Source organism: Melanerpes formicivorus, unplaced genomic scaffold (assembly GCF_026170545.1).
Source record: "Melanerpes formicivorus ecotype bairdi unplaced genomic scaffold, bMelFor1.0.p_v2 SCAF_13, whole genome shotgun sequence".
Lineage (NCBI taxonomy): Eukaryota > Metazoa > Chordata > Aves > Piciformes > Picidae > Melanerpes > Melanerpes formicivorus.
In genome coordinates, this window is record NW_027142365.1 from 20,934,064 (window position 1) to 20,946,845 (window position 12,782).

Here is a 12,782-nt window from a genome sequence, read left to right on the forward strand (position 1 = left end):
CCATGGCACCCACAAAGATGTTGAATAAGACAGGTCCCAGGACTGATCCCTGAGGGACTCTGCTTGTCACTGGCCTCCACTGGGACATGGAGCCATTGACAGCCACTCTTTGGGTGCAGCCATCAAGCCAGTTCCTTATCCATCTAGTGGTCACCCATCACACCCATGTGTCACCAGTTTGGAGACCAGGATGTGGTGTGGGACAGTGTCGAAGGCTTTGCTCAGGTCCAGGTAAACGACATCAGTTGCTCTCCCCTCATCTATTAATTTTGTCACCTGCTCATAGAAGGTCACCAGGTTGGTCAGGCAGGATTTGCCCTTGGCAAAGCCATGCTGACTGTTCCCAATCACCTCTTCACTATTCTTTTGAGCGAGTAGTGACTCCAGGAGGATCTGCTCCATGATCTTTCCAGGCACAGAGGTGAGACTGACTGGCCTGGAGTTCCCTGGTTCCTCCTTCTTGCCCTTTTTGCAGATGGGGGCAATGTTTCCCCTTTTCCAGTCTGTGGGGACTGCCCCAGACTGCCATGACTTTTGAAATATAATAGAGAGTGGTTTAGCAACCTCCTCTGCCAGTTCTCTCAGTACCCGTGGGTGTATCCCGTTGGGTCCCATGGACTTGAACACTTTCAGGTTCTTCAGGTGATCACCAACCTGATCTGCACTTACAATGGGCAGTTCTTCCTCCCCATCCCTGGCTTTGACTTCCATAACATCAGGTGAAGCAGGGTGACTGCACTTGGGCATGAAGCAGGGTGACTGTACTTGGGCTATTCTATATTGCACCTACTGCTTCTTCTACCATAGAACATAGCCTCATAAAACACATCTTTAGTTGGAAGAGACCTCCAGGCTCAGCCAGTCCAACCTCCACCCAGCACTGCAGGCTCAGCACCAAACCATGGCCCTAAGCACCAGCTCCACACACTGCTTCAACACCTCCAGGGATGGGGACTCCAGCACTGCCCTGGGCACAACATTCCAAGGCCTCAGAACCCTTCCAGGCAAGAAAGATTTCCTAGCATCCAGCCTGAACCTCCCCTGGGGCAGCTTGCAACCATTGCCTCTGCTCCTGGCCCTTGACACCCAGGAGCAGAGGCTGTCCCCTCCTCACTGCAACCTCCCTGCAGGGAGCTGCAGAGAGCAAGGAGGTCTCCCTCAGCCTCCTCTTCTCCAGCCTCAACACCCCCAGCTCCCTCAGCCCCTGCTCTAGCCCAGGGGCTCCAGCCTGGTTGTTGAAGTGTGTTGAATCTTGACCTTTTCAGCCTTGCCATGTTTTTATTAAGAAGAAGATGCGTTTCACCTGGTGGGCAGAGCCCGCAGTGGAAGGATCCCATTGTGTTGATGCAGTGAACCAGGGGTGAGCAGCCTCCATTGTCAATTCTGCACTCATCAATGTCTTGGCAACTGTGGCCATTTCCTTGCCAGCCTAGAAAGAAGCACAGGAAAGACATTAAGCTAGGAAAGGCCTGGCCTTTTCATCTTCTCTGACTAGACCTTTTCCCAGCACAGGAACATAGGAATCTCACCCCATCAGCACAAGAGAGCTGCCCTGCAGCACAGGTTGCAAACACAACAGGGTGGAGGGGTGCCTGCAGGAGCGTTTCATGTGAGCTGTGTTCTGGGGATTCCAGAGCCAAGCACACTTTAACCTGAAGGGGAGGCAGCTCTGGGCTATTGCACACATGCACAATTTGCAGCAGAGCTTTACCACAGCTCTGGTTCAATAGCTCACATACTCCTGCTCCACCTACCCAGCTCAGGAAGGAGAATCATGGGTTCTGTGGCTTGAGGGCAGGAAGCCTAAGGATATGAAAGTACCTAAGACCTATTATGTGAAGGACATGGGTGGACACCAAACCTGTTCAGATGCCCAGTTTAGGGTGGGATAAACCATGAGTTAGGCTGCACTGCATGCCTGTGAGCATTTGTTCTCTAGAGTGCAGAACAAAGCATTTCACTGATCTGGATCCTCTGTCTGTGCTTATGACACACCTCTGCCACACATGGCTGCTACCACCCTCTCCCACCTGAGAGCACGGAAGGAGGTGATACCTGTGGGGCAGGAGCCACAATAGTAGGAGCCTTCTGTGTTGTGGCACTCCACGAGGGGAGTCTGTGAACACGGAGGGTTAGGGAGGCTGCATTCATCAATGTCAGCACTGCAGGCAGGGCTGCCAGTAGGGGACATCCAGCCAGGGTCACAGACACAGTGGTACTTGGGCTGCCACAGAAAACATCACATCACATACTCAAGACAGTTAGAAGAGTCAAGAAAAGGGCAGGAGGAGTTCATCTTATCAAGTGTCTTCCAAACCCTAGCACTGGAGGTGTTTAGGAAGAGACTGGATGGGGTGCTTGAAGCCATGGTTTAGTTGATCAGATGGTGCTGGGTGATAGGTTGGACTGGATGATCTCAAAAGTCTCTTCCAACCTGGTTTAGTCTAGTCTAGTCTAGTCTAGTCTAATTCTATTCACACCTTCTGGTCTGCAAATTGCTTCAGTAGCTTTCTCCATCTGTTTCTGCCTCTGATTCTACCTCTTTAGATTATGGAAACAACCACAGGGTGCTTCATTGTATTCATAAATGAAATCTGTCCCTGGAGTCAGAGATCAAGTTCAGCTGACAGCAGCACTAAAGATGAGCAGCAGCCACCCAGCCACCACCCAGCCCTGGCAGCTCCCAGGCCACTGACAATGATCCACAGCTGTGCCTCCTTCCAAAGGTTCATGGAATGGTTTGGGTTGGAAGGGGCCTTGAAGATCATCCAGTTCCAACTCTCTCCAACTAAACCAGGTTGCTCAAGGCCTCATTCAAGACAAACAAGATGAATGATGCTTGTCCATAGTAATCATGCAAGTAATAAAGTATTTTAGCAGCCCAGACCTCCCCAGATGGTGGGCAGTGGGAATATTGCCCTTCAGACAAGACTTTGACTTAGAAAAAGCATATTTCCAAGCTCCCCATGGATGTAGCAGTACATCTGGTACTGTGCCAAGTCCCTTTAACAAGACACCAGGCTTTGTCAGTCCTCTCTGCTCTCCTTGGGACAGCAGAGCTCAGGCTGTGTTGTGCAGAGGCTTTTCCTGCTGGCCGTAGCAGAGTGTGTGCCACAGCTCCGCGGTGCTCAGCAGCGTTCGCTGCTCTTCGGTGCTGTGCTGTATGACGAGGCTCAGACACTGCTCCTCACCTGGTTGTGCTGCTCCCTGACTCCATCTATGCAGATGCCATGCTCACAGGCTGCCTCATGTCCTTCCTGGCAGTCATCAAACCTGGAGGCACAGTGAGGCCCGTAGGTCTCTGGAGTGCAGGAGCAGCTAATGGGGGAAGCAGACAGAAAGAGCCAAGTGTTGTCTGTGGAGGGCTGTTGAAATCACACACTGCCAGAGCAGGAGCCCCCTCCCCACTGGTGTGCAGAGTGCCTGATGAACCTGTCCCTTCAGCTCTGCTGACAGCTCAGTGACAGCCCTGCACAGAAGCAAGGCTCCTCCCCAGCACAGCCTGCAGGACCTGTGCCTAGCCGTGACTGGCTGCCCCCTGGGACAACCCATGGCCTTCTGCTTTACACACAAGTGTAAAGCCAGAGCAAAGAGACTTCAGCAGAGCCTGGAAACCCCCCCTGGGCCAGGGAGCACTCAAGCCTTGGTTTTCAGTTGATGACCTTCCCAGGAGTCCAATGCCTAAGCCCTGCCCCTGGTGACACCCCGAAATGCCCTGCCTGGCCCGGCCCGGGGAGCAGCTACCTCCAAACCCACACAGCACCCAGCTGGCCGTGGGGCTACAGGGTGGCAAGAGCAAAGCAGAGGGCTGAAGGCAGGCATTCTACAGAGAGGATTTGGCCTGCAGGCTGCCAGCTGCATTGTGCTGTTATTCACAGGGCACATCTTACTCACAGCACCCTGCAGGCTTGGTGGAACTGAAATGAGGAACTTCTAAGCCATTGGGTAATCTGTCTCTTTTCTTGGACCCTTTATTGCCACATGGGCCAAGCCTGAGGCTCTGAAATACCACTCAGAGGGACCTCACCCTACAGAAAGGCTCCTGTCACTTCCCTGGCTTTTCTCTCACACAGTGAGATGCTCATTTGGATGCAGGTTGTGTGCTGTGATCTCTGCTGGTGCCTGCTGCTCACAGGGACAGGAGCATCCCCCTGTGAAACGCTGTTCAGGTGGCTAATGAAGATGACTCTAAAAGCATTTACCTGCACATTCTGAATCTGATCACAGAGCCACAGAACATTAGGGGCTGGAAGGGACTTCTACAGATCATCCAGTCCAACCCCCCCTGCCCAAGCAGCATCACCCAGGGCAGGGCACACAGAACACATCCAGGTGGGGTTGGAAAGTCTCCAGAGCAGGAGACTCCACAACCTCTCTGGGCAGCCTGCTCCAGGCCTCTGTCACCCTCACAGGGTCAAAGTTTTCCCTTCTTTTCCCATGGCACCTCCTCTGCTCCAGGTCCCTCTCCTCTGTGCTGCTCTCCAGCAGGTCAGTCCCCAGCCTATCCTGCTCCATGTTGTTGTTCTTTCCCAGATTCAGGACTCTACCCTTGCCCTTGTTGGATTCCATTCCATTTCTCCCCACCCATTTCTCCAGCCTGTCCAGGACTGGCTGGATGGCAGCACAGCCTGAGAGCAGTCAGCACTGCTCTGAGCACTTTGGTGTCACCAGCAAACTTGCTGGCAGTGCCTCTGTGCCCTCAGCCAGGTCATTGATCAGTATATTGAATAGTCCTGGTGCCAGTACTGACCCCTGAGGGACCCCACTGGACACAGGCCTCCAGCTAGACTCTGTGCCATGGAGCACAACTCTGACTTCTGTCCTTCAGCCAGTTCCCATCCACCCCAGTCCCTAATCATCCAGCCCACACTTGCTCAGTTCAGCTGCAAGGATGCTGTTGCAGATGGTGCCAAATGCTCTCCTGAGATCAAGATAAACCACATCCACTGACCCTTGGAGCAGTTTATTGCTGCTGTCCCTGCCAGGCTGTCACATGCTCAGTGGAGCAGCAGCCTGATAAGCCAATTGCAGGTACCTAACCACTGTACCCATGGCAAGCAACCTGGCTGAACCTGGGCTTGAAAACCTCACAGCTGCAGTCTGCAGCACTGCCAAGCAGCATGGTCACTACTGTGAGAGAGGGCAGACAGACCAACACCTTCTGACCACTGCAGCAGCTCCAGCTGGGCAAGCACAGAGGCAGCAAGAGAGGGAACCTCATCACCTCTGTCTGTTCAAAGTACAGCTAAGGGCCTCATGCTCAGCTCCAAAGGACACAGCAGGGCAATCTGACTGGCTCCAAAGGAGGGGGACAATGACACTGTCTTCTGCCTTGCCTGGCAAAGATTAATCTGCTACCCAAGGTCATAGTGCAAGGAGCTTCAGCCAAGTTGTGATGCCCTGCTGCTTGGCACTGCTCTGGTTCTCCCCTGCCTCTGACAGCATGTCGTGATGAGACCTGCTTGGTGCTGGCAGAACTCTGGTAGGCCTGGGGACTCTTACACAGCCTTTCATCCAAGGGACTCCACATCCCATTACAGTTCTGATTCCATAAGGTACTGCCTGGCTACCTGCTCTTTCCCCTCATGCTTTAGTGCTTTCCTAAATTACAGCTTGAAGCAGGCAGGTAAAGACCCTGAACAGGGAGGGAAGCCTGCACAGTGCTCTGTGGCACGGTGCTAATGCAGCACTGCCCTCCACCTGCTGTCACCTCTTGACCCAGTCCCTGCTGGAGGATGTAATTGCTCCAGGGCAGGATCCATGCAGGCACTGCCTGGGAAAGGGGATGGCATCAGGAGGGAGCACATGGAGTGAAATGGAGGCTGTGAAGACAGGACAGTGGGTTTGGGGAAAGCACTGGACCATCCTGAGGGCATTATGCTAAAGCAGCAATATTAACATTTCAGAGAATCACAGAAGGTTAAGGGTTGGAACAGACCTCAGAGACCATCCAGCCCAACCCCCTGCCAGAGCAGAGTCACCCAGGGCAGGTCACCCAGGAACACATCCAGGTGAGTATGGAAAGGCTCCAGAGGAGACTCCACAACCTCTCTGGGCAGCCTGCTCCAGGGCTCCAGCAGCCTCACAGTGACCAAGTTTTCCCTTCTGTTCCTCTGCTCCAGCTTGCCCCCAGTGCCCCTTGTCCTGTCCTTGGACATCCCTGAGCAGAGCCTGGCTCCATCCTGACACTCACCCTTCACATTTGGGTGACTTAAGAAGAGGTCTCCATTGCAGTTAGCACTGATTCAGCAAGCACCAAGGAGGGAAAAAATGACAGCGGGGAAGAAACTTAGAGGAATCCCAACTGCCCTCACACAATGACAGCACTTGCAGGAAAGGCAGAGGGTTTGTCCTCTCACTGCAATTCAGGCACACAGCTGTGTAGCATCTCTGAACACAGACACACACAAGCTGCAGGCTGCTTTGGGTGCCATGTCCTTGACAAATGTCTGTCTTGGGGTCAGCTGCAGGCAAGCTAGAAACGGCCTTCAAAATCAAAGCAAAGCTGACAGGAAGCATCACCTGCCCATGACACCCTGCAGCTGAAGGGTTAAGGCTCGAGGGTGAGGAGCACTGCAGAAGAATTCCCCCAGGAGCTGACCAAGCACTACAAGGCACTACAAGGCAGTCTTAGGCCAAGCAATTGCGTGTGAGGGCTGAGGTGCTCCTGCTGAAGCAGGAGACAAAAGGAGGCTTTGCAGAAGGCCACAGCATGCTCTGCAGCCTGCTGGCTGCTACAGCACAGCCCTGGCTCGGCCTGGGGTCTGCAGGTATTTAGTCACCAGGCTGTGTGACAGTTTGGAGCAGCAGGCACAGGACGTTCAGCCTGGCTCAGCCTGTGCCCAAGGGGAGCTGGGCAGCGCCAGGGCAGGACATGCTCCAGAGATCTCATGTCCACAGGGCCCATGCAGGCAGCGGCTGCAGAGGGCATTGCCTGGCCTGCCTGCCTGGCAGCACCCTGCAGTGCCTGCTCAGCTGCAGCCCCAGCCCTGCCTGCACTGCTGCAGGGATGAGGGCATTGCTGCCAGTCTCAGGCTGTGCTGGGAACGCCAGGGAGCAAAGGTGCCCGCATGCTCGGGAGGGTTCCAGCAGCTCAGGGTCTTGCTGGGCCAGTGCTGGTCACCTCCTTCGTCTCCCTGCTGCTTTCAGTCTCAAGAAGTAGGAGGAGGGAGGACAAGGTGGGCAGGCTGGGCAGTGCTGGTTTGGGAGCAGCATGCCACAGCTCACTGCCCCTGGACAGCCCAGGGGGAAGCACATTGCCCTTAAAGCACCCACAATGGAGGGCTGGGTCCCTGCAGCCAGCCCCCAGCTGGCAGCCTTCTTCCCCAGCACGGCTCCTGCTGCCCTTCTTTCAAAGCAGGAATGGCTTCAGAGGCCCTTCTGTGCCTGCAGTGGTCTCCATGAACAGTGTGTGGAGGACCTGATGTTGCCTCAGACCAGAAGGGACCATCAGTGATGGATGCTGGAGAGGCTCACTCCCAGGAGGTGTGCTGCGGGGAAGGGCAGTAGCAGGGTGCTTCACGCAGCGCCCTGGGGGCTGGGTTTGGACCTTTACCTGTAGCTGCCCGGGCTGTTCACACAGGTGGCTCCGTTCTGGCAGCCCAAGGCTGTTCCAGCGTATGTCTGGCATTCATTAACGTCCTCTGAGCACAGGAGGCCCTGACATGACATAGAACACAGTTTATCTTCCAAATAACTGAGACATGGAGCACAGCACACAGCCAGCAGCTTCCAAAGACACACCAACAATGGGCTCCTATCACCACTGCTTCCCCTGTGAACCAGAGTAACAGAGCTCTCTCCTTCAGCTGTGTTCAGTGACCCTGGCTGGGAGGAAGAATACTTCAGATGTTTGTAGGAGGCACATGGACAGCACAGAGCTGTCCTCACTTCCCACCTTGCTAGCAGAAGGCTCAGAAAAGTTGATGTCAAACCATTGCTGTGGGGACTGTGTTACACAGACAGTTGCACAGCAATTTGAACCCAGATCTTGCCTGGACAACTTTTAAGCTGAGAGCCTCTGAGAAGAAGACAAAACGTTTCCATCTCTCGTGCACATCACAGCACCGCTAAAGCCTTTGCCAGAAAAGCCTTTGGGTTAGAAAACCTCAGAATGCTGACACTTCACTTTGTCTTATCTGTTTGGGCTTGAGTAGATATCCTTCTCTTCCTCCACTCTCTCTCCATCCTTGCATGAGGCCAGCAGCAAGGTCTGCAGCCAGGTCACTGCTCAGCAAAATCCAGAGACTGCTGTGGGGCCTGCTGTGGGAGCTGCCAGGCACCCCTGGCTGTGTGGCCATCACCCACCTGCAGCAGTGCAGGGCCTGGCCCAGTGCTTTGGACTTCAGTTCCCCTGGGGTATGCTGCTGTTGGGAAGCAGAAGTGCTGCCCTTCAACCAGGCAAGGGGCGAGACCCTGCAGCTCTGGGGCTCAGCGTGTCTCACTGTCCTCAGCAATCTGAACCGGCTGCCTCTCAGCACAGCTGCAGGAAGCCAGGTGTGTCCTTACAGCTCAGATACCTGCCCCATGCTGAAGGAGGCTGCAGACTCACCTGCCAGTTGCTGGGACAGAGGCAGAAGAAACCATCTATCAAGTTCACACAGGTACCTGAGTTCTTACAGGGGCTGCTGCTGCAGGCTTTCCCCTGGAGCACCTGGAAACCAGGCAGAGAGCAGAAGATGAGGCTCCTGCTTGTCTTCTGTTGTGTGCAAGAGGAGCTTTTATTTATTTACTTACTTCATTTCATTGTTTCTTGGGTTCTTCCTCCCCCCCTTTTTTCCCCCCCAGCAAGGTTGGTTTGTAAAGGTTCTGAGCTGCATCACTCCTCCCTGTCCAAAGCAGTGCCTGTATGGCTGGTCTCAGACAGGGTGGCTGCAGGCACTGGGACCAGAAGGGCCCTCTGAGGAGCACTGACAAAGGCTGTTCCTCAGCAGCAGGCTGTGAGGTCGTCTTGGTTCCATGGGTGATGTGTCTGACAACTGCTTTCACTGGCAGCTGCAGCTTGCCACAAGCTCAGGGGAGAAGCAGGTGACAGTCAAAAAGTAGCCAGTGCCAGCGTGGGATAAAACCCAGCTTGAACCCTCCAGACAGAGCAGTGCAGGGAGCTTACTTCCCCCTGGTACCTCATTGTTGTTCTGGAGGCTACAGCTGCTTTTCCTTTCAGGAGAGCACACTCCTGCACAGCTCATGGCTTTAGGGAGGCTTTTTGCACCTCCCCCAAAATCTTGACACTGTTTTACCTCCTGTTACCAAAAAGGGTTTCCCTGAGTGGTGCATGAGAGGAAAGAAATCATTTAGCTATTTACCACTGTAGCCTCACTTTACTTACTTGGGGCTGGGGCTTATTTTTTGACCTCTAATTTGATCCCCACTTACTCACCTGATCTAAGCTTTGAAGTTTGTTGTCAAGACTGGTGACCTGCAAGAGAAATGGAAATGACAAGGTGCTGGGTGTGAGTGACTACAGAGCTACCTGCTGGATGCTGGTAGGCTGGCACAATGCTCTCTTCTGGGCAAAGGCAAGGTGCAATATGACTCCAGGTGACACTCACGCTCACAGCAGGCCCCAGCACATTGGGATTTTGGTGGGTTAGGCTGCTCAGAAAGTGACAGCTTAAATATGTCCCAGTTTGGCTCCAAGGAGCAAGGCTCAGTCTTGTGAAGACATATTCAGGTGCTCCCCACTGAGCGTGTGAATTTCCAGAGGCTGGAGGCCTGGGACAGTACACCAGGAGCCAGGACAAGGGTCACCACATCTCAGTGGGATCTAAGCAGACAGGCAGCTGAAGGGCAAACACGAAGGGTTTGTGTCAGCACAGTGTCCCTAATGGGGGATCTCCTGGCCCAGGAAGTATTTTCCTATAAGGGCCTCATGGCAACACCACAACAAAAGAGACTTCAGTCGAGTCAGACAAAGCTTCCAAAAGGTTCTGCTGGAGAAAAGTCTTCAGCAGCAGGCGAGAGACAAAGGTATTGCACAGGCCTCTTTCCCCAGCTCACCTATGGAACAGGCTGTGTGTGTCACAACTGCAAGCACACTCCTGGCTCATGTCCTGCGTTCAGTGGGGCTGCACTCCCATAGATGTTGGGGGATACACTCTCTAGAGATTTGACAGGGAACAAAAGCAGCATCCCACAGTGGGCACTGTGGGATTGGCAGGAGAACTCCCATTGCCTCCAGGGTTACTGCCCACCTCAGTGTTAAACACAGACCATGAGCTGGGGTGAGAGATGGACTCTGCCCCAGTGCCATGGGCTCCAGAAACACTGACACGAACCAGGTGCCAACATTCCTCTGAGGAACAGAAAACTGGGAATGGAGGAGGGCAGCAGGAGGGTATGGCTCACCTCGGAGAGCAGCAGAGCAAGCTGCTGGGACACATTCTGAGAGGCACTGCTGGCTTTTTGAAGTTCTTGAATCTCTGCAACATTCTCTCTCACCTGGATTTAAAGAGCAGAGGTGATGGGAACCAAGCCTGGCTGTTTCAGAAGCTTACAAATGCAGACAAGCTTTGACTTTTCAACAGCTTAGGGAAGCTTAGTCCTTGCCTGTCTTTCTCTGCTGAGGTGCAGTGAGCTGCAGAGAGCTGTGCCACACACAGCTGCAACTTCTCATTCTGTCCTGCACCCATCACTTTATTACTTTACAAGTCTGTGGCAGTTTAGAATTAGAATAAACCTTTATTAGAATAAACCAAACCAGGTTGGAAGAGACCTTCAAGATCATCGTGTCCAACCCATCAACCAATCCAACCCACCCAAACAGCTAACCCATGGCACCAAGCACCCCAGCAAGTCTCCTCCTGAACACCTCCAGGGATGGTGGCTCCACCACCTCCCTGGGCAGCACATTCCAATGGGCAATCACTCTCTCTGTGTAGAACTTCTTCCTAACATCCAACCTGAACCTCCCCTGGCACAGCCTGAGACTGTGTCCTCTTGTTCTGGTACTGGGTGCCTGGGAGAAGAGACCATCATCAGCCTGTCTACAACCTCCCTTCAGGTAGTTGTAGAGAGTGATAAGGTCACCCCTGAGTCTCCTCTTCTCCAGGCTAAGCAGCCCCAGCTCCCTCAGCCTCTCCTCACAGGGCTGTGTTCCAAACCCCTCACCAACTTTGTTGCTCTTCTCTGGACTCGTTCCAGCAAGTCAACCTCCTTCCTAACCTGAGGGGCCCAGAACTGGACACAGCACTCGAGGTGTGGCCTAACCAGTGCAGTGTACAGGGGCAGAATGACCTCCCTGCTCCTGCTGGCCACACTGTTACTTTCATATTAGAGTGCTGAGAGAGATAGTATGAAATAACAACCATAAAACCACATCAAATATTAGCTAATGCAAATCCTGAAGGCAGCTGAAATGTCAGTGTGCAAAGCTGAGAATGAAAACGTTTTAAAGAAAGTAACTCCATCACCTGACTAAAAATTTCTGCAAGGTCTTCTTCATTGACTCTGATTTTCCCCAGTGGTCCTGTTCTGAATTCAATGTTTTTGCTGGAGCCCGCACGGAACACTAAATTGCCCTGCTCTGAGGACAGACGAGGCCTGTTGTGTGATGGGAAAACCAAAGAGATCATTTAGTGGTTTGTATCTGCCAAGGAGTATGCAAAAAGAGCTGCAGTGAAGCCCTCCTGCTCCCCTTGCTGCCTCTTGGAAGCCACCACATGAAGCAATGCATTTGCAAGCCATGGTACTCACTGCTCGTCAGAGATGCTTCTCCTCTGCCTCTTCTCTCCATCCTGGTTTGACTCACAGCTCAACCCAGTAAGCAACACCAGTGCAGCTAAAAGCCCAGGAGCTGGAGCAACCCAAAGCATTGCTCCCCTGCTGCTGTCCTGTGTGTCCTGTGAAGCCTGCAGTGCTGAGACGTGGAACTGTGAGCCCAGCTGCCCTTTGCTCTCACACAGCTCTGCATTCACAGGGTGCCCATGCTGCTGTCTTGTCTTGCAAGATTGAACTTTAGCTCATCACAGGTGGATTAGGTTGGGAGGCACTGTGAAGATCAACCCCCTGACATGGACAGAGACACCTCCTACCAGCCCAGGTTGCTCAAGGCCTCATCCAACCTGGCTTCCAACACTTCCCAGCAAGGGGCATGCAGGGCCTCCCTGGGCACCCTGTTCCAGTGTCTCCCCACCTTAACCAGACAGAATTTATTCCTCACATCTAAATCTCCCCTCTTTCACTTCAAAACTGCTACTCCTCATCCTATCTCCACACTCCCTGATTAAAAAGTTCCATCCTATCTTTCCTGCACTCCCTTTGAGCACTGGAAAGGCTGCTCTAAGGTCTGCCCAGAGCCTTCTCTTCTCCAGGCTGAACAGCCCCAGCTCTCTCACAGGGAGGTGCTCCAGCCCCAGCCACCTCAGGTCTCTTAGCTGAAGATTGGCAGCAGGCACATCCTCTGAGTGCCCATCCCTCTTTTTGTCTTTTAGTTTCAGGGTCTTTGAAAGGTCCTTAGTTAAAATTTGCTGCATTTCATCATCGAAGTCTTTGGCCTCCATCCATCTGAGCACCACCACTGTGCCTTGGACACCCTGTGAGCTGCAGCTGGCTGCTGCAGGAAGGAATTGCTGCCCCCACACCACACAGCTGAGGCAGCACTGAAGGACTCCCAGAGCCCAAACCCCACACAGAAAAGCTGCAGTGGCTGGCAAGGAATATTTGTATTGAAAGAGAAGCTTCCAGCCAGCGACCTCTTGGGCAGCTGACACAAAGCAGTGAGCAGCAGCAAAGAGCATCCCTTGGGACACAACTGCAAGACACAATTTGACCAAATATGGCTG

General features: G+C 53.4%; 1 protein-coding gene across 3 annotated transcripts in view; it reads right to left on the reverse strand.

Moving 5' to 3' along the window:
- The window catches only part of CUBN (cubilin), a 170,670-nt gene extending 158,722 nt beyond the window's left edge, over positions 1-11,948 (reverse strand). Inside the window, exons 1-9 of one of the 3 annotated variants that reach the window (XM_068146386.1) lie at positions 11,695-11,948; positions 11,412-11,541; positions 10,348-10,440; positions 9,380-9,418; positions 8,552-8,653; positions 7,556-7,659; positions 3,192-3,318; positions 2,056-2,224; positions 1,304-1,429 (exon numbers count right to left, since the gene is read on the reverse strand). In XM_068146386.1, the coding sequence (XP_068002487.1) occupies positions 1,304-1,429; positions 2,056-2,224; positions 3,192-3,318; positions 7,556-7,659; positions 8,552-8,653; positions 9,380-9,418; positions 10,348-10,440; positions 11,412-11,541; positions 11,695-11,813 (1,009 nt within the window). In that variant the 5' untranslated portion in view covers positions 11,814-11,948. The remainder of the gene's footprint in view (positions 1-1,303; positions 1,430-2,055; positions 2,225-3,191; positions 3,319-7,555; positions 7,660-8,551; positions 8,654-9,379; positions 9,419-10,347; positions 10,441-11,411; positions 11,542-11,694) is intronic. The other 2 variants (XM_068146387.1, XM_068146384.1) reach the window with 2 other exon arrangements.
- Between the last annotated feature and the right edge of the window lie 834 nt (positions 11,949-12,782).